General features: G+C 47.8%; 1 protein-coding gene across 1 annotated transcript; it reads left to right on the forward strand.

Annotated features, from left to right (window-relative positions):
• Positions 1 to 7247: 7247 nt before the first annotated feature.
• Positions 7248 to 15891, forward strand: SERPINA4 (serpin family A member 4). The gene is made up of 5 exons (XM_072839799.1): positions 7248 to 7367; positions 9078 to 9725; positions 13300 to 13573; positions 14406 to 14565; positions 15340 to 15891. The coding sequence occupies exons 2-5, from the start codon at positions 9095 to 9097 to the stop codon at positions 15538 to 15540; spliced, it is 1266 nt and encodes a 421-aa protein (XP_072695900.1). The 5' UTR covers positions 7248 to 7367; positions 9078 to 9094; the 3' UTR covers positions 15541 to 15891.
• The last annotated feature ends 5602 nt before the right edge of the window (positions 15892 to 21493 follow it).

Here is a 21493-nt window from a genome sequence, read left to right on the forward strand (position 1 = left end):
AAAGGTTTACTGCTCACATAATGAGGCTTTCTGGGGACACCAGGGCAGACTCCCAAGATGGTCCAAAACCAGCTTGAGAAATGACTGAAGGCTGGCTTGGGGTTCTGCTGGTGGTTAGTTGGTGGGGCTGGGTGAGGACTCCCAGGCATGGTTTGAACTACTGCCATGGGCTTTTTTCGTCCACTTGCCTGGAAGGGAGCAGAAAGGGCAAGATGGAGGGATGAGGCTTAAAAGCTGTCAGCAGCCAAACATCAGAATATGGAGTCAGATTCTATTACAAGAACCTGCTGTAAATCCTCCGCATCTGCACAATCATTTATAAAACCTATTCCTTCCCATTACCCCACAACCCTCATCAGTCCTAAAGTGCTGAGATCCAGGGCGCTCTGAGCTGAGGGATGCTGAGGTTCATGGGCAGGAGGCTCAAACCTAAACTTTACTCTGAGCTCTACAGAACTGGCAGAGCTTGCAGAAGAGCCTGGGCTGGACTGGAGCCATGCTGGGGAGAGAGACAGAGTTTGAAGGGCCAAGGTGGCCTCAGAAGAGCAGAAATCCTCATCCCCTCCTTTCCCGCTCCAATCAAAATGACTTTTACCTTCTGGAATAATCTGCTCAGAGTCAGATAGAAAACCCTCATGGCTAAGCTGGTAGCTGCTCTGCAAAATCAGAGAAGGGAACTCAACACCCTTAAATCAAACCAAACTGGGATCAACCTAGATGTCACCTCCTCTATGAAGCCTGTCCCTGTGTCCCGCTTCCAATCCCTTGCTTTATGGCTTATGTCCTTGCCTGGGGCTATTTCATGTTATTGCTACTCCTATTCAGATCTTCTCTCCCACCCTCTATGGTCAAGGTTTCTTCTTATGCACCTGGGTGTCCCCGATTCCTGCCTGTCCCTGTCCTTTCCCACCAGCCTGCCTTTCATGTCCTGATCCCCAGGCACATTGGCATCTTTGCATCTGTCATCGATCCATGTTTCATTCTTCTGCAAGACATTGCAAATGCTGTTCCCCTTTCTGGAGCCCTGTTCCCCACTGCAACTTGGTAACCCCTCATCTGCTTAGCTCATGTCTGGTCCTCAAGAAACCGCTCCTAACGGTTTCTCCACTCTCTGCCCCTGGTGGCAGCAAATCCCCGAGCGGTCAATACTAACTCCTGATCTTCCCCTTCAGAACTAGTCTTCTGAACTGCTTACTAGCATGTGGCTACAGCCAAGCATTTGCCTACCCTCCCCCGCCCCTGCAAAGGAGGACATAATGATGTTACTCCTAATGATGGAGCTCAGTAAATAGCTGGAATGATTGAGCAAGTGAAGGAATGAATGCAAGGATCAGTGAGTGTTTCTATTTCTCTCCAACCTGTAGGCAAATCTGAGCTCATTGAGGAAAGAGGTCTGTGGTGGTGTGTGCAGAGCAGTGCATCATTTTCTGAGCCCAGTTCCACCATTTTTTTTGTTTTGGATGGATTTTGTCCCTCTCTGTAAGAGGAGGTATTTAAAAAAAAAAAAAAAAAAAGAGGAGGTATTTGGCTAGTTGAGCTAGCTTGAATGCTCTTTCAGACTAGCAGAGGGCCAGCTGTGTTTCCCCCCCTTTTTTAAGTCTAATTTTGTGTTTATTGCTTTTTGTGTCATTTCTGAAAGCTTTACAGTTTTAGCATTTACATTTAGGGTTATGATCCATCTGAAATTAATTTTTTAAAAATATTTATTTACTTGACAGAGAGATACAGAGCCATAGAGCACAAGTGGGGGGAATGGCAGAGGGAGAGAGAGTAGCAGACTCCCTGCTGAGAGCGAGCCCCAAGCGGGGCTTGATCCCAGGAACCTGGGATGGTGACCTGAGCTGAAGGCAGACGCTTAACTGACTAAGCCACCCAGGTGCCCCTGAAATTAATTTTTGTGTATAAGTCTGGGGGTTGAGATTTATTAATTTATTTTTTGTCACACAGGAATTTAGTTATTTTAGCATCAGTTCTAGATCCTTTCTTTCTTTATTGGATTTTTTTCTTTTTGTTGATTTGTGAAAATTGAAACGCCCATGTAAGTATGGGTCTGTTCCTGAGCTCTCAGTTCTATCCCGTTGCTCTGTCTATTGATTCCATGTCAGTATTACACTGTCTTGATTACTGTAGACTTATTAGTCAAAATCTTAAAATCAGGTAGAATAAACCCTCCAACTTTGGTCTTATTTTTCATAATTGCTTTGACTCTTCTAGACAATTTGCATTTCTTTTTTTTTATTTTTTTATTGGAATTCAATTAGCCAGCTGTGTTTCCTAAACACAACCCCCCCCACCCTCCTTTTCACCAAAAGCCCCGAGATTTTTTTTTATAAGAATGCCTGATAATGGAGACTCCTGTCCGAATAAGAGGTGATGGCGCGCCCTCTCGTGGTGAAAAGTTAAACTGCAGGAACTACGTCCCTCAAAGCCCTGGCTTCCAGGCCGTGGGTGATTTTTCATGACTCATTTGGGGAGCTCATTAAAATGCAATTCCTGGACCCACTCTATGCCAGCCCCAGAATTGTGATTCGAGAAACTTGAAGAAACTCCTGTGGTCCTTCGCTTTTAGCAAATACCCTCTTATGGAGGACCCCGAGCCCACATTTTGAGGAATGTCGGTCTTGGGCAAAAAGCAGTGAATCCTTCAGTTTCCCCGGCACCTGTGCCGTCTCCATCCAGGGACCTCGCGTGGGGCATCAGGAATTAGCAGAGTCAGGGTCGCACACAGTCTTTCCCTGAGTGGTTGTCAGTCCCTAGCATCCCCCAGTTAAAGCCTAGTTCCCCTACAGGGAAAGTGGGGGGCATTGGGGCACTGGCTGGCCAGTATGCTGAGATTAACCACCCATTTCTATAGTAAGAGTCAGAAGTGGAGGCTACGATTTTGGGCTTTGGAACCAGCTCTCTCCAGGCTCAAACCCCAGCTCTCCCATGTACCAGCTGCGTGACCACAAGCAAGATATTTAATCTTTCTTGGCTTCCACTTGCCCTTCTAGTTAGTGGGAGGAAACACATCTCATAGGATCCCTACGAGGATATAATGTGGTTAAATCATCAAGCACAAGATCTTCACACAGGGCTTCTTCTGGGCTGAGCATTGAACATTAGAGGGAAGGGGACAGATGCAGAGGGAAAAAAATGAATAAAATCCTGTCCCTGTTTCCAAAGAGCCCAGAGTCTAGTGGGGGCATTGCTGGTTTGAATGTCTGCTGTCCTTTTATGCTACTAAATTTGGGGTGGTTTTCTGCAGGAGTGCATAACCAAGACACATGTGTATCCACCTATCTAAAAGCCAGGTAGGAGATGATGAGTCAGAGAAGACAGGAAAGTAGATGCAGTGAGTCCCCAGGAAGTCTGACCAGCCTACTGGCACCTTGCAGATATTTCAGACAAGCCGGGGCCCAGTGAACTGGACACCCCTAACTATAGGGATGCGTGCTGTGTTTTATTAATACCTCCACTGAAGGCCCTTTCTATGGTCTGAATGTCCCCTTGCCTCCCCCCAAAATTCACAGGTTGAAATCCTGGCCCCCAAAGATGATGGTGTCAGGAAGTGAGGCATTTAGGAGGTGATTAGGGTGGAAGGTGTGGCCCCTATAAATGGGATTAGTGCCCTTTAAAAGTGAGGCTCCAGAGAGCTTGTTTGTCCTTCACTGTGTGTGTGGGCACAGTGAGAAGGCACCAGCTGTGAACCAGGAAGAGGGCCCTCACCAGAATTTGACCATGCTGGCCCTGGGCCCGTGACCCTATCATTCTCAACAGGCCCAGCGGGGACTCCTCTCCCCTCTCTTTGTAATCCCTTCTCCCCACTTCTAAGCCTTTCTTCATGCCAGTAAAACATTTAGGATCAGGAGAACAGTTCTTAACCCCCTTTCGTGAAATTTCTGCATGGGGGGTGGGGAAGGGGGTCTCTGAACTGTAACATTTATTGTCTTTGTGTTTCTATCAAAACCAACACTGGAAGGGCCTCATTGTCGACAGTCTGTATGTGCATGTACCCATTTTTTAAAAAGACTGGAAGCAAATAAATTAAATCTGACTATGGCAGGTTTACAAATTATTTCACTTTCTTCTTTAGACTTTGTATATTCCCGGATTTTTCATAGCAACCATAATTACATTGACAATCAACTGAAAAACAGCCTCTTTGAGGGCAATATCCTGGCTCCCCCTGGAATCCAGGGAATGAGAAAGGGGTCAGGAGTGGCAAGAGGACGGAGCTTAAACTGTACACCTGTGCTGGTTTTGGAAACCAGAACATCCACAAAGGACTGGATCTCGAGCTGCAAAGTGACAGAGGGAGGGTCCCAAGGGAGTGCGGCTCTTGACTCTGGTACAGCTCAGGCCACTGCTCAAATGCTGGGAAAGCAGCTCTTCCCTGAGGATCCCAACCCTGCAGCAGCCCCAGGTGGAGCATTTTGGGAGGGGGTGGCCAAGATAAATGGTCAAGCCCTGTGCTTCTCTGCTTCCACACCTTGGACTTCCAGGTCAGAGAGCTTTTCTTCTATCATTTAAACAGGTACTTGCTAAGATCATTGCTGTTTTCAGGAACACACCAAGCTTTGAGCAGAGCCTCTGGTGTCCATTCATTCATTCATTCATTCATGATGCATATTCTCTTGGCCAGTCCTATTCTGATACAGATACAAATCTGACTGTAACATGATCTGTTGCCCTCCTGGACCTCACAATTGATGAGAAACTCCTGGCACACCAGGGTATAACATGCAAGGTCTTCACACTCCTTAAGCCTGCCCAGAGACCTTAGGACAGCAGCTGGATGCTGGGTGGGGAACGAGCTCTGAGCTAGCGGCTGAGCCCAGTCTGCCACCAGTACCGCTGGCCAGCAGTCCCCATCCTCCATACTCTCGGGCAGTGACTCTTTTGAGGATCTGAAGGTCATTTCTATCTTTCCATCATGCAGGATGCTTCTTGTGGGAGAAAATGGCTGTCCTGGCACACAGTGACCACAAGGACTTTGTGTGATTCAAGGGAGCTCGTAAATTGTAAAATTTGAGAATCTGTGCATATTTTAGAAAGAGTCAGTCCAAGGCTTTCTTGAGATAGGCTGTCAGGACCACAGTGCAGAAAAAAATGTTTAAAAACACTGATTTAGCTATATTCACACATTTAGGGATAAATGAATAGCATGCAAACTGTCGGGAGTAATACGATAGACTAGCTCACACTTACATTGCACCTCCTATTGCCAACACTCACTCTAAGCACTTTACAGACACAAATTTCCTGACTTCTCATGACAAGCTTGAGATTTGGAACAATTACTGCCTTTAGCTTACAGAGGAGAAGCAGAGGGAGTAGTGTAGCTGGTGGGTGGGCCTGGACTGAGCACCCCCACCTCCAGGCCCTGCCCTTTACCCCTGCAAGAAGTTGGGAAGAAAGAAAGAAATGTCATTGATCCGGAGGGGGAGCCCAGCACATTTGAGGATCCCCGGTCCCCTCATGTCTGCCTTTCCAATTAGTGATTGCTCCTGATGTGACAGGTGAGGAAAGTGAGTTTCAGAGAGGTGGAGTGACTTGCCCTGAATTCACCAGCTCAGCGGCAGCACTGCCTGTCTGACTTCAAAGCCCAACTCCATCCAGAGCATTGCAGGGGCAGGGTCCAGGAACCAAAGGGCAGTCACCATGTGCTCACACCAGGGTCAGGACACCTGTCCTTACAGCTGCCCCCTGGAATCTGCTGCATCGAGCTCTAACTCACTGCAGAAACCAGGCTAAGGAAGCTAAAACCAAATTGCCGACTCTGGGAAGGGAATAATTGAGGTTCATACTCATGAACTGATAACCCATCTCTCCTTCATTCATTTACTCGGTGAATATTGATGGAGCACCTACTGGGTGCCATACATTTTCTAGCACGTAGGTTACAGCCAAGAATGAAACCAGACCTGATATTTTAGAAGAACGGCAGGTTTGTCCAAGCAGAGAAAGAACATGGGCTTCAGTCTAACTTTGAAATCTGAGCTAGCAACTTCTCTGAACGTTTGTTTTCTTGTCTGTAAAATGGGACAAGGACAGTCCTCCTGGGGTGTGTACGTGTGTGTGGTAAGAGAGGAGATGCAAGTGGGTAGTAGTTCTCACTCTTACCTGGCATGACAAGTTCTTCTCTTGCCCTGGTGTTGATACATTTCTGTCCTGTGAACTTGGACACACCCCTGAACCTCTCAGAGCCCAATAATAGACTGGGATTTGGACCCCAGAGCTGCTAGGTCCAAGCCTGTGCTTGGACCTACTCTACCACTCTGTCCTCTGCCCAGCTCTGGTCTCCTAGCCCAATCTTGCTACTTGGTGGTATATGTTCCACTCAAGTCAAAGCCCCAAGCACCTGGAGACACATTCAGGAAAGCCCACGAGAGGAAGCATGAATGTCAAGGGCATATCATTCAGGACACCTCGGGTCACATCACTTCCTTCCCCTTGAGCTTAAGAAACAACCATATGTTATCCACATATTTAACTGCCCCAGAATAGTCCAAGGGTGCCCAAGCTCACTGATTACTACACATAAATCAGATTCAAGATCCATAATTAAAAAGGAAATGTGCAATTGGATTCCTGGCCCACAGAGGGGTTTGCTCCCACCCCATGCCACCTTTACCCCTGGATGCACTCTCCTTGAAGGCCAACATATGGTACCTCATAGGCCAACATGTTCCATCACAGAGTTATGTACCTTTAAAGCCAGAAGGTTCCTGGGCAATCCATAGTCCAGGATTGCAAACTGGAGGACCAGGGCAGGATCCAGCCCCCTACCGCAGCCCAGTGGGTCCTGATGGCCACAGAGAAGTAACCCTCTCCAGTCCCACATGTCCACCATTCTTAATTATGTCATCCTGGAAGCAGTATTCTGAGGTTTGTGAGGGCACTGGGGTTTGCTGCCCCTGATCTGGTCCACCTCTTCATTTTGCAGGAGGTGGTGGGGGATGGGATGGGTGCATGACAAACCCAGAGAGGGGAATAAATGTGCCTGAGTTCACATGGCCAATGAGGGGCAATGTGGAGGCCACATCCACTAAGGGGCCCCATCAGCCTCTGGGGGAAGCATGTGCCAGGCAAACATTAGTGCACGACACAAAGAGCAAGGGGTAAACTCAGTTGGAATCCCCCTGGACAGAAGGGGGGTCATCTTGAGAAGGTTGAGCCAACTTTCAGTGAAGTTCTCTGTGTTGAGACTCCACGCTGCACCCATAGGTCTGTTCGTTAATAATTACCTAATCTGGGAGGTGGTAGGTGGTGCTGGTGGTGCTGAAAGCCTCTGCCAACCTTCGTTGGCTTGATAAGCCCAGACCCTGTTCCTGGGCTTCCTCTAGCACTCAGACAGCTGCCCGGGGGCCATACCAGGACTGACCGTGAGTAACTCTCTGAGGGCCACGATTGAGACTCAGAAGGGAGGGTGATCAATCATCCTAGTTTTCCTAGGACTGGGAGATCTGGGACATAAGACTTGTAGTGCTAAGACTAGGAAAGACCTAGAGGTGACACATCCTATGGTGGAAAGACCCCTACAGATGATTGCACCAGCCTTCATGTTGCACCAGTGAGCAAACCGGCACCCAGGCCCAGAAGCGCCTCCTGCAAGGCCACATATGACTTAAGACCCAGGTGTTTTGGAGAATGTCAGATAGAGAATTCTGGGTAACTCACTGCAAAGCCAGAGATAAGTACGCATGTGACGGTTAGGGCAGGAGAAGGTATTATAGCTTGGTAGGAAGCCATGCTATGGGGACAGGTGTTAAGCAGGTGAGTAGAGTGGTTATTCCCATTCCTGGGTGGAAAATAATATAGAAAGACCAGGTAGGAAACTACAGTGGTCTAAGACAGGGCTCAGCAAATGGTGCCCTATGGGTCAAATCTAGGCCACGGCCTATTTTTGCCTTGCCCCTGAGCTAAGAATGCAAGATATAACAAAATATAAAATATACATATAAATACAAAATTTGTAAATGGTTGAAAAAAATCAAAGGGAGGACAATATTTTGTGACCCACGCAAAGTATATAAAATTCCCATTTTATTGTCCATAAATGAAGTTTCACCAGAACACAGCCACACACAAGCCTGCCTCGTGGGTAGCTGCTTTCCAGCCAACACAGCCAAGTTCGGCAGCTGCAACATGACTATGGCCTGCAGAGCCAAAGACATTGACTCTCTGGCCCTTTGCAGGAAAAGTTTTCTGACCCCTGGTCTGGGTGAATGAGGCTGGAGGCCTGAGTGAAGGTCATAGCAGTGGACAGGCTGGGGGGTTGGGGGAAGAGCCTGTCAGACATGCACAATGATTGAATGGAGTCGGGGATGGAAGGCCAAACACAGACTAGAGATGACAACTGGGTTTGGGGCTGAGAACAAGATAGTAATGGTAGGTCCATTTGATGCAGCTGCACAGATTTGATGGAGAAAAATCGAGCACCCTGTTTGGGGCGGATTAAGTTTACTAGGAAAAGAGATCAATCCTTTTCCTGGGACTTCGGGCAGGTTAGCTTTTGAACATTGATGATCTTACCTGTACGGAGCAATGGTGAGAGTTCCACTGATCTCTACCTAGGAAAGAGGGGCAGGCAAAATGGCATTAAAGTGATTATGTCGACTGTAAAGCACACCTTGGATGTTGCTGCTGTAGATGCTAACATACCCTTTGGTGATTCGCACCCTTGCTGCAGTGGGTCACTGGACCGAGGGAATAAATGTGAATGGTAAAAGGAGCTCCAGGCTGAGTCTGGAGACTGTGTTCTAGCTCACTTACCAGTTAGGTGACCCAATTAAGTCATTTCTGGAGTCTCTGAGACCAGAATGGAGGCCAGTGCCTTGCAGAGCTCAGAGGGATGAGAAATGCAGGGAGGTGTGTACACAGGAAGTGTGCTTGGTTCATCTAAAGCACCGCCATGGAATATCATCTTCATCATACGCTGGGAAGGTGCTGGATTGTTTGCTAGCCTGCCACAGGTCCATCTGCAAGAGTTCACAGTGTCACTTATCACCCTGGGGCCCTGCCCTTGCCCAACTTCTTAGAACAACTGGATGTTCTACTGAGGAATTGCCTGGGCACTCTTTTTCCTCCTATAGCCCTGAGAGCGCAGAAGATGGATCTTGCAGACAGCCTGCTCCTCCTTCTGGCTGGACTGCTATTCCTACCTCATGGTCAGCTGCATCCTGAGCACTACAGCCTCCATCAGGAGCCTCCAAGCACAGGTGAGGGCTCCCCTAGCCTCAAGATTGCCCCAGGCAATACAGCTTTCGCTCTCCACTTCTACCACCTGATGGCTTCCCAAAGTCCTGGGAGCAACATCTTCTTTTCCCCATTGAGCATTTCGGCCTCCTACGCCATGCTGTCCCTGGGGGCCCGCTCACACAGCAAGACCCAGATCCTTGAGGGTCTGGGCTTCAACCTCACAGAGGTGTCCGAGTCAGACATCCACCGGGGCTTCCAGCACCTCTTGCACACTCTCCACCTTCCGGACGACAGGCTGGAGATGCACATGGGCAGCACCCTATTCCTGAGCCAGGACCTGCTGATCCTTCCGGAATTTCTTAATGACAGTGTGGCCTTCTATGACTCCAAACTCTTCCTCACCAACTTCCATGATCCTGTGGGCACCACCCAGCTTATCAATGACCACATCAAGGAGGAAACTCAAGGGAAGATTGTGGATTTGGTGAGCAAACTGAACACGGACATTGCAATGGTGCTGGTGAATTACATTTACTTCAAAGGTAAGAGTAGGTTCACTACTGGATCCTGTATCTTCCCTCTCCCCCTAATTTAAGGATAGATTAAATATTTTAAAAAGAGAAAGTAGATGGATGGGGTCAGATAGGGTCAAGCAACCCTTAGAAGATTCATGTGAAAGCATCAGATATCTAAGATTGTGTAGTATTGAGAAAATTTAGAAATATTTACTTATTTGTTTTCTTCATGGTAGTAATGTATGAAATGCACAAGGTGAACCGCTGGATTCATATCAAAGGTCTGCCACTTACCCCGGTGTAAACAGAGCAGGTTGTTTGCTTAAAGTAAAGATAATAAGAGTCCCTCCTTCAAAGCTTTGTTTTGAGAATCAAATTATGTCACATTTTTATATACTCTTTAAGAGAGGGCCTAAAGAGATAGGCAAACCACCAACCCCAGCCACATCTGATGGACCACTTGTTTCTGTCAATAAAGTTTTATTGGCATACAGCCATGCCCACTCATTTATGTATTTTCTCAGGCTGCTTTCACACAGCCACAGAGATAAGCAGTTTCTACAGAGCCTAAAATATTTGTTTTCTGGACCTTTGCAAAAGAACCTTGTGGAGACTTGACAGTTATGTATATTCAACAAATAGAGTAATCATAATTAATCTAATAATAACAATGCTCATTTTGAAGACACCTAAAAACACATAAAGGTATAAAAGAGAAATAGAAATTACCCATAATCTTACTACCCTTAGGTAACCAGTGTTAACATTTCACCTAACTCATTCCAGTCTTCCATTCACACACACATATTAACAGTTGAAATCACAGTGTGGGGACAGATTCGTACAGTGTGCATCATCAGTGTTCCATCAGAGGAACAAAGCCACCATGAATGTTAAGGGAAAGGGGATTGCTATAGGAATTGGACCTTGCACAGTCGTGGGGAAGTGAAGGTCTGGAGGAAGTGGAGTTGGAGGAACGGAGTGAAGTCCTTGGCACAGGTGGAAGTTTGGAGTTTATCAGGGATCTATATGCCAGGGACATCCAGCCACTACAGTGGGTTCATGTATGGGCAGCTTGTGGAGAGGTCCATGCTGGGCACCTGGTAGTGACTTGGGGACACTGGAGGGCTAATGTTGGACAATGAACTTGGAGGACGGCATGGAAAACTTGAGCACACAGAGCTCTGCTAGATCTGTTCATCATCCCATCTTCCTAGGAAGACCTTTAGAGTGTGGTGGTTGCTTCACATCTACCTCCTGATCTCACACTTGTAACCACCTTGAACCCAGAATCTACAGGGAACAGATTCTGGGAAACAGTCCCAGACTAAAATCCAGCCTAATCAGTCATTGCTTGTATTTTACACATGGAATATTTTATGCACCACTGAAAACGTTTTTAAAAACCTTTTTAATTCTGCAGTAACCATAAACTTATAGAAGTTGCAAAAGCAATACAGGGAGATCCCATGCACCTTTCATCCAGGTTACCCTAAATAATATCTTACACAACTGTCATACTAAAGCAAAACCAGGAAATTGACATTGGTGCAATCTACAGACTATTCAGATTTTCCAGGTTTTGCATTCATTTGTGTGTGTGTGTGTGTGTGTGTGTGTGTGTGTGTGTGTATAGGTGTAGTTTAATGCTATTGAAAACTGTGTGTGTTGTTTTATGCCACTGAAAACTTTATTTAGATCTTGCTTTAATGGTTGCACACTATTCTATAGATGTCAATCTTTTCAAAATATAATTTATAGTATATTTATGGTATATAGTATATATAATATATAGTATATATAGTATATTGATGTATAGTATATTCCATCAACCTACCCAAAGCTTTGACCATAAATAATGCAGGATTTAAGTGTTCTCTTCCTGAAAGAGACCTAGCTCCAACTGGGTTAGTGTTATTGGCCTGAGAATGAGAGGTTCTCCAGAAATAGAATGAAGATAGAGACATCCTTCCCTCTGACACATCTGCCCAACACCTTAGAGACATAAACGTAGCCCCAGGCCTCACTGTAAGTCACATGGTGAGAGAGTGGGAAAATTGTGGCTTACCTTCAAAACTGAAAACTACCTAGCAAAGATGCACAGGATTTCTGTAGATAAGATTCTCTTGAGAGATATTAAAGTAGACTTAAATTTTTTTAAATACAGATATACTATGTTCATGAAAAGGAATAGTTAATGTGTAAAGATGTTGATTATCTCCTCAATTAGTCTAAATATTTAATGCAATCCCAATCAAAATCCTAACAGGTTTATTTTTTCTTTTTGGTGGCGGTTAACAAGCTGATTCTAAAATGTGTATGGTGGTGCAAAAGGCCAAGAATAGTTAAGATGGGAAAACTTGACTGCCAGAGGGTGAGACTTATCATAAATCCATATTAATTTAGGCTATGTAGTATAAATGGGCCAATGGGACAGAATAATGAGGCCAGAATAGACCTTAGAAATGCCCACATGGATAGATACATAGACATTTGATATTTGTCAAAGCTGACATTCCCCCTCACTGCCATGATAGAGCACTAGGGAAAGAGTGGATTTTTTTAAAAAATGGTGCTGGTGCAACTAGATACCCACAAGAGGGAACAAAATGGGTTTGGACCCCTCCATTCAACGAGTAATAAGTATTTATTCTAGGTGGACTAGAGTCCTTTTTGCAAAAGAGAAAACTAAATCTTCTAGAATATAATACAGGAGACCATCTTCAAGACCTTGAAGGGAAAGCTTTCCTAAACAAGACACAAAAGACCTAACCACAGAGGAAAAGACTAATATGTTCACTGCATTAAAGTTAATAATTTCAATCACCAAAACACTATTAATAGAGTGAAAATGCAAGTCAGAGAGAAAGACAAGGGATTTGCAACTCATGCAACCAATAGACAATTAGCGTTCAGTTCAGAAAGAACTGCAAATCACTAAGAATCAACCCTACACAAATCAAGAGAAAAACATGAAGTGGTGTTGATGTAAGAAAAAAAAAAAAAAGGACACTTAGTTGGTCAATAAACATACAAAAGATTGCTCAACCTTATTTTTAACCAAGAAAGTACACTACAAAGCCATAATGTGCTACCACTACATAAACATCAGGTTGGCAAAAAGAATTTAAGTGCAGCAATGTAGATGAAATGGTGAAGACATGGGGTGGCTCAGTCAGTTAAATGTCTGACTCTCGGTTTCGCTAAAGTCATGATCTCAGGGTTGTAAGATCAAGTCTGGTATTGTGCTCCAAGCTCAGTACAGAGTCTGCTTGAGATTCTTTCTCCCTCTCCCTCCCCCTCTGTCCATCCCAATCTCATGCTTTCTCTCTCTCTCTTAAATAAATAAGAGCTATGTAAATAATGGTGAAGACATGAAACTACCTTGCTTATACTGTTTTGTATCTCACATTTTAGAATCTTAAATGAGCCCTGAGAGATCCGTTTCTCAGGCAGGTCAGGTTTTGAAGGATCTAAATGGTACACCATGATGGAATAGTAAGGTGGGAGTCTCCAAGACTGTGGGAGAGGCATTCCCTAGCTGAAGGCTTAGCTTGTTGGTCCCCAGGTGCCCTGTGCCTTCTTTCCTTCTTCCTTTCAGCTCTGTGGGAAAAACCATTCCAACCCTCGATGACCACTACCCAAGACTTCCACGTTGATGAGAATACCGTAGTCCAGGTGCCTATGATGCTGCAGGACACAGCGCACCACTGGTATCTCAATGACAGATACTTGCCCTGCTCAGTGCTGCGGATGGATTACAAAGGAAACATGACAGCCTTTTTTATCCTTCCTAACCGAGGGAAAATGAAGCAAGTGGAGGAGGCCTTGACCCCAGAGATGCTAACAAGATGGAACCGCTTACTTCAGAAGAGGTAATCAATGTGCCTCGTGGTGCTGAATCTGCAGCACTGCCCTTCCTGTGGACCCTCCTAATGAAAGCCAGTGTCCAGAATGGGGGTAATTGCCAAATTATGAAAAAAATTCTTATTTGCTCTCAGACTTTCCATGGGTTCCCTTAGACAATGAACTTTCCTGTTACATCTGAAATATGATTTTGCCCCTATTGGTGAGAAGAGAACCAGACTAGGTGTTAAGAGTCCTGGTAGCCCTTATACTGCACAAGACTTGTGTGAAGTGACATCGGCTCTTCAAGGATCTGCTCCTGTGCAGTGAGTGCATAGACCTCGGGTCAAGGTGCTTAGTATAGAGGCACTTAAGAAAACTCCACCCATTCATCCAAGGAAGTAGCAGGAAGTTTCCTGTCACCTTGGGGCTATGAATGGGGGAAGTTTCCAACCACAGATAAGAGCCTCAGCCTAGGGCCACATGTGGATGGAAAATTCACACGGCTCACGTGGTAGAGGAATTCTAGCCAAAGAAATCATCTTTGGTCCCGAATAAGTGAAAATCGCAGGACCCCAACAGAGATGAAGGCAAAACTGTCACACTTGTATTTCCCTGGGCACCTGGCACGTTCACAGAAAGCAGCCTCTGCTGAAAATGTGCTCCCAAGGGAGGAGCTCCTGCAGATAGCAGGCCGGGGTCGAGGGAGTGGGGGTCCTGACTCTAAGTCTCTGGGAGCATTGAAGCACAGTCAGTTGGAGTGAGTGGGGCCAGCTAGAGAATGCAGTCAAGAGGACCACAGTGCACTGGGGTCCCTTGCTTGTCCCTGGGTCCAGTGTTTTAACCCCATGCCTCCTTTAGACATTTTTATAGGAAGCTCGAGCTGCATTTCCCCAAGTTCTCCATTTCTGGCTCCTATCAACTGAATGAGATTTTGCCCAAGATGGGCTTCGTGGACCTGTTTTCAAGGCAGGTTGACTTGTCTGGCATCACCAAAGAGAAAAAACTGCAGGTGTCCAAGGTAAGTCATCCGTGGTCATCCATGCCTGAAGGCTCAGTGGGGAACTTCTGCCGTACGAGAGCTGCCGGGTGATATGTGTTCTCTCTGCCACCACATGAAATCTCAGAGCCTGGATTTCATTCAATCATCCACAGGCATGGGCATCCATGAACCAACCCCCTGTTTGCTGGCTTAGTTCTTAGCACTGGCAAAATGGTATCCACCCAGACCCTGTCCTCAGGGAGCTCTCACAGCCAAGTGGGCTTCATAGATCACAATGGACAGTGACAAATGCATTGATAGAAATAGAGGGAGGATACAGACCAGGCTGGGCTGAGTGTGTGTGTATCAGAGATCTCTTTGACAAGAGAAAGAGATCTATGACTTCAGTTAAGAAAACAAAAGTGTACTCCAGGATAGAGCCTTGAGTTATAGAGTTGAATTCCAAGTCTTTCCCTTATGGCATCAAAGGGCTAGTGAGTGTCTAGATTTATTTTCCTCATCTGTAAAACGGCCATAATATATCAACCTTATAGGATGGCTATGAAGATTTAAAAAGAGCCCTAAGCACATAGAAAGTGTTCAGTTGCAGATAGAAATAACTATTCCTATAAATAAGAGGTCATCTAGCTCACAGATCCACCCAGTGTAGACATTATTGCTGGGAGATTCCCAACAAGTGGCTTGGCAAGCGGTGACCCGTAGTGATGATTTCCAACTACCTCTGGTTCTCCCAGCCTTCCCTAAGTCCTGATTCCTGTTCTCTTGAGATAACACTTATGATTTCCTTCCCAGAGTTTCCACAAAGCCATTCTTGAGGTGGATGAAGTTGGTACCCAGGCTGCAGCAGCCACTGGCATCTTTACCACCTTTCTGTCTGCCTGGCACAATCACAGAGTCCTTTGGTTCAACCGGCCCTTCTTTGTGGTGATCTTTTCCACCAACACCCAGAGCATCCTCTTCCTGGGAAAGGTTGTCAACCCCACAAAACCATAGCCCTCCCAGGGCTGGCTCTTCTGTTATAAGCAGGAGGACGTGGCCTGGAGAACGCCATGGGAGAAGCAACATGTTTGGAGAGGGGGATACAGAAGATCCTGAGAGTCCAGGGCAGAAGCTGTTGGCGAGAGAGAGGGATGTGGGTGGTAGGAGCTGCTCATGGACTGGACACCCAGATCCTCAGGACAGTGCAATCTCAGGCAGATCATCTCACCACTTTGAGCACCACCCCAGGAAGTGGGAGAAATGCCACCAGCTGGTTGAAGGGATTAAACACAATGATGGTTATGAGGAGCCTGGTTTGGTGCCTTGTACATAGTAGGTTCTCAATAAATGCATCCTTATTCTCCATCTCTTTGGAGTTCATTCTGCGCTGCCCTGGCATAGCTGGTCCCAGACATTAAGGGTGAGATGCTCCAAGTTCCAGTGGGTTGGCAAAGGTGTATATGGAATGGAGAAGCAATGTGGGCAGCCTGCTCTCCCCGGCAGGGTGGATGCCTTGTTTCAGAGTGGGAGCTCCAAAGGCCTTGGTGGGAAGAGCACGAGTCAAGGCGGCCACCACAAAGACCTACCGAAGAAGGCCCAGTAAGGCAGGCGGCTCTCCCCGGGTGGTGCAGGCACTTCCCCCATCTTTGGCCATAGAGATGTGGCCAGTCCCCTGGATCAGGGGCATGGTCACACATGCACTGCAGAAGAAGGAAGAGCCTGAGATTGGAGTCTGGAGCTTGTGTTTACATCCTGCTCTTCCACTGATGTGCTCCAGGGCCTCAGGCCAATCCCCTTCCTTCTTGGGCCTGCTTCCTCACCCGGCTAATCGGGCTGTCCCAGGTGGTCCAGCTCAGATGTCTGTAGCATGTGGGGTTAATTCTCTCAGAGTCTTAGAGAAGAAACCTTGATCCCTCCTGTAGGGGTAAGCCAACGGAACCTGGCTGTGTTTGTTTCTGAACCTCAGGAACATGTGGCAAATGCATCTCCCTAGGCAGGGCCCTGGGTCATGTTCTTGTCACCTAGCATGTCAGACGCAGGAGGTCCTGAGGTCACAGACCCAGATTTCCACTGGTGACTGAAGAGACAGGTTGTGGGTCACCTCCAGCGCTGAGATGACTGAGCAAGAGTCACAATGATCCAGGCTTTGTGTGACGTGGTTCCTGGCCCACATAATGTCACAGGTACAGGAACAGGCTCATTGTGGGAAACCAGGAAACCAATACGCAGAGCAAGAATCAGATGACCTGTTTATGGCGGTGGGAAAAGCCATTGTCTCACAGGAAGTGAGACAGGGTAGGAAGGGAAGATTTGGAGGTTCTCTCCCCTGGCCTCTAAAATGGAGCCCTGAGCTGGACAAGACAGCCTTGGGACAAGTGCCAGCCCAGAAAAGGAGGGTGCTGAGCAGGACCTTCTGGTGCTCATCATACCAGCCCCGAGCTACACGGACAAGGCCCTGGAAAGGCTGCAGGACCCCGTGTCCTGGCATGCTCAGAGGAATGCAGACCCTCCTCCTTCCCCAACCCTTGGTTTCATTGGCTGAAAAGCAACTACATTACTGAAAATATGAGTCCACTCCCCCCCTGCATCCGTTGGGAAGTTGAATTCTGTTTTTTAATAGCCAGGCAGGAGATAAAGTCTGGCTCAGGCTGACACTGGCAACTCTGCCCTTACAGAGGCAGCTGGGTGGGTGGGTTCAAGCCCTTCAGGAGAAAGAGGCCAAGGCCTGGGGTGACTGTGCCCGGTGCTGCCTGGGTGGTGTGGGAACATGAAGCCCTGGTATGATGCAGAGAAAGAAAGGGGAGGAGTCACCCTCAGTTCAGCCTTGAGCTTGGTGCCTCCGTATTCCGATGAAGCCCATCCGTCCCCAGCTCAGAAGCCCTCAGTGGCACCCTATTGTCTGTAAGATAACGCCCATAGTCCTCCACCTGCAGCTCTGCCTCTCTTGCCTCTGTGCCTCCTCCCACACTCGTGTGTCCAGTGACTTCAGCTGCGGAAATTTGCTGTTTTCCAGGTTGTCCGTAGCCTCCACTCCGGGCCTCTGCTCCTGCACCCCCATTGCCCTGAGAGCCCCCTTCCCCATCTCTGAGCATCTGCCAGGATCTCCTGCCTCATGCCCTCCCCAAGGCAGACGTGCTTGGCTGACACTAATCGCTGATCCCCCGGCCCTGATTAGACAGATGATCTCAAAGTCAGGGCTCTGTTCACACTGCATCCCCTTCACTCACCCCAGATCCTGGCCCTGGAGTTGACCGTATGGTCTGGTGTGTGGCTGAGGCTTAAATGATATTTGGTGAATGAATGAATGAATGAATGAATGAATGAATGAATGAAAGAAAGAAAAAGGCTGTGCCCTGAACAAGGTCCCTGAGCTGTTTGTTCCGCACCACCCCCCGACACATCCCTGGAATTGATTGGGTAAATATTTATGCCAGCTCCTCAGATTTCTAAATGCCCTTTTGGAACATTAAACCCATAAATAAATAAAAAGACTCCATGCAGGCACTGCCCCCAAGAGTGGTGCCTGGGCTCCTCCTCTTCTCCTTTGTTGCTCTCCTATGGTGTCCCTTACCTGTGTGGCACTGGTTACGCCATTTGGGAGCAATGGGAGTACCATGAGCACCAGTGGCATACTCTGGGGACCCCAGAATGCCGGTGGAATGATGAGCTTGCATGGCTCTCATACATGGGTGCGTAGAGATGCCTCGTGGGCTCTTTCGGTTATTTGTTCTGTCATTCAACAAATAGTTACTCGGTGGGGATGAGCGCCTGGCAGGAAACCAGGGGATCCCCCCCCCCCGCCAGTGGAGGCACTTGAAATCTGGATGGAAACAAAGAGGAGTGCAGCCCCAGCTTCCCCACGAGCCCTGTGCTGGGGGGCAGGCTCTTCACCCCTCTGGATCTCAGGTTCCACTCCCCACCCCATAAGTGGGCAGAGAGCCCCACAACAGCTGCTGCAGCAGAAAGGGGAGGGTGAACATGGGATCCCCTGAAGCTACAGACCTGGGAGCCCCTGGTTCTGACTCAGTGTGGCAGGTGAGGGGCAGGAAGGAGCCCTCTCCATCCCTGGCTGCCTGGGAAGGTCAGGGGCCCTTCTCTGACAAGTGGCAGATCTAAGGCCAGTGGTCCCATGCTCCCATGCTCCCATGTTCTGAGCACCTGCAGGGAGCAAGCTTGGGTGACACGTGTTTCTAGGAGTTGTCAAGAGGCCATGCATAGAACTAGACTTTGGAGCCAGAATGCCTGGGTTCGAATCCAGCCGCCACCAATTACTGAGTGTATTAGCTTGTTGGGGCCATCAGAACAAAGCACCACAAACTGAAATGTATTGTCCCAGAGTTCTGGAGGCTGGAAATCCAAGGTCAAGGTGTTGGCAGGGTGGTTCTTTCTGAGGGCTGTGGGGCGGAGAATCTGTTCTGGAACCCCTCTGGGCCTCTGATGGTTTACTGTCAATCTGTGGCATCCCCTGTGTGTGTCTGTATCCAAATTTCCCCTTTTCATGAGGACACTGGTCAGAGGGGCTTAAGGGTCCCCTCTACTGCCGAATGATTTCACCTGAACTAGTTCTCTCAGCATTGACCCTCTATATTCAAATCAGCTCAACTTCTAAGGTGGTGATGGTGGGGACACAGTTCAGCCCATAATAGCATGGGACATGGGCTGTTCTGGGCCTCAGTTTCCTCATCTGTAAAATGGAGATGATACTACACAGCACTAGATTTTGAGCACTGGATGAGTCATTATATGTAAAGCACAACTCTTTGGTGCCCCACAAATGTGAACTAGTCCCTTGCTTCATCTTTTGTCACAACTCTGTCCTCTAGAGCAAGTCACAACTTCATACGCCTGCCAGGGCTGGCAGGTCACCTGAACGATGAAGTGGGCTTACAATGTGTCAGGGGCCAGGCAGGTGAGTCAGTAAAACCCCCAATTCATTAAAATCACTTCTGCCCAGCATCGCAGCACTCGGTGGGCTGAGCAGAACGCCCCTCTGCCCAGGGCGAAGCTCATCTGTTGGGGTTGGGTCACTCTTGGTGATAACGGAAAAATAAATCTATCGGGGCTCCTGGGTGGCTCAGTGGTTGAGCACCTGCCTTTGGCTCAGGTCGTGAATCCAGGGCCCTGGGATCAAGTCCCACATCAGGCTCCCTGTGGGGAGCTTCCTTCTCACTCTGCCTATGTCTCTGCCTCTCCCTGTGTTTCTCATGAATAAATAAATAAAATCTTTTCTAAAAAAGTCTATCATGACCTATAGAGTCCTTTAAATTCCCATATTCTGGCCGCTGGCCCATCCTACCCACTCCCTGAGGCTGTTACAAACTTCAGGGTGTCCCCCCAAAATTCACATGTTGAAGTCCTAACCCCTAATGGGATTATATTTGGAGATGGGGACTTTCGGGAAGATAATTAAAGTCAGAGGAGTCATAAGGGCTGGGCCTTAATCCCACAGGGATGGTGTCCTCATCCTCATAAGAAGAGGAAGAGACACCAGACCTGCCTCTCTCTGTCTCTCTTTATGGGCCAAGAGATCATATGAGCGCGCAGTGAGAAGGTGCCATTTACGAGCCAGGAAGAGAGATCTCCCCAGAAACCACATCTGAGGTCACCTTGATCTTGGACTTCAAGCCTCCAGAAATGCGAAAAGATAAATCTTTGCTGTTAGGTCCCCCAGTCAGTCTATGGCGTTTTGTTCTGGCGGCCCTAGCAGGCCGATACGGGAGGCATCGCGCCCCGAGACCCCCACCGCCCTGCCGAAATCCCTCTCTTCGGACCTTAACCCAGTCTCTGCCTCCTTCCTTTGGGGCACCTTCGGGGCAGCCGGGGCAGGGAGTAAGGGGCTGCCACAGACTTTCCCCCAATTCTCAAGCTATGCCTTACAGCACAGTCTTGGAAAGTAGTCCATGTGATGTCTCCAGGAACAGCCCACAGCTGGAGAAGTCCTACTTCCCTTGGTTAATCCCATCTTTCCCAAATACTTCCATGCGGAGCCCATTCTGGGGTATTGTACACGTTACTGTTCTTGCTGTAACTAATTCATGCCAACGTAGTGGCTTGGAACAGCACAAACTTATTCTCCTACACTTTGGGGTCCAAAGTCCAAACTAAGTCTCACTGGGCCGACACGGAGAAGTTAGCAGGGCTTTCTCCTCCTGGAGTTCCTTGGCCATCGAACATCCTTGGATCCCCACATGGCAAGGTCTTCTGCTTCCCTGGTCATGTTGCCTTCTTCTGAGCCTGATTCCTCACTGCCTTCACTTGTAAGGGGCCCTATAATGAGGTTTAGGACCCACCTGGATAATCTGTGCTAGTCTTCTGCATTTCAAGATCCTTCACTTTGGAACGTCTGGGTGGCTCAGTGGTCGAGCATCTGCCTTCGGCTCAGGTCGTGATCCCAGGGTGCTGGGATCGAGTCCTGCATCGGGATCCCTGCAGGAAGGCTGCTTCTCCCCCTTTGCCTGTGTCTCTGCCTCTCTCCCTCTGTCTCTCAGGAATAAATAAAATCTTTTAAAACAAAAATTCTTCACTTAATCACATCTGCAGAGTCCCTTTTGTCATATAAGGGAAGATCCACAGATCCTGGGTATTAGGATGTGGCTATCTTTGGGGGACATGTTATCCACCCCAGCACAGGCATGTAATACGATTTCCACCCTACAGAACACAGTTTAGGAATCTCTAGGTTCTTTAAAGGACTCTTGCTATGTCACATGGGACAATGGACGGAAGAGACCTAGCTTTCCCCTTGCTAACGCTCCCCCTTATTAGCTGTGTGCCTTTGGGCTGATTACCTAACCTCTCTCTGCTTCTGTCTTCTCACTGATCCGATGGAGATACTAGTACCCACCTTCCAGCACATCTGGGAGGCAGCGAGCACAAAGTAAGTGCTCAATGCCCAGTAGTGATGGTGTTAACCTGTGGACTGAGGTGGGCCTCAGTCTCCTCCTGGTCTCAGAGGCAGTAGAGGGAC

The sequence above is a fragment of the Canis lupus genome, chromosome 9, assembly GCF_048164855.1.
Source record: "Canis lupus baileyi chromosome 9, mCanLup2.hap1, whole genome shotgun sequence".
Classification (NCBI taxonomy): Eukaryota; Metazoa; Chordata; class Mammalia; order Carnivora; family Canidae; genus Canis; species Canis lupus.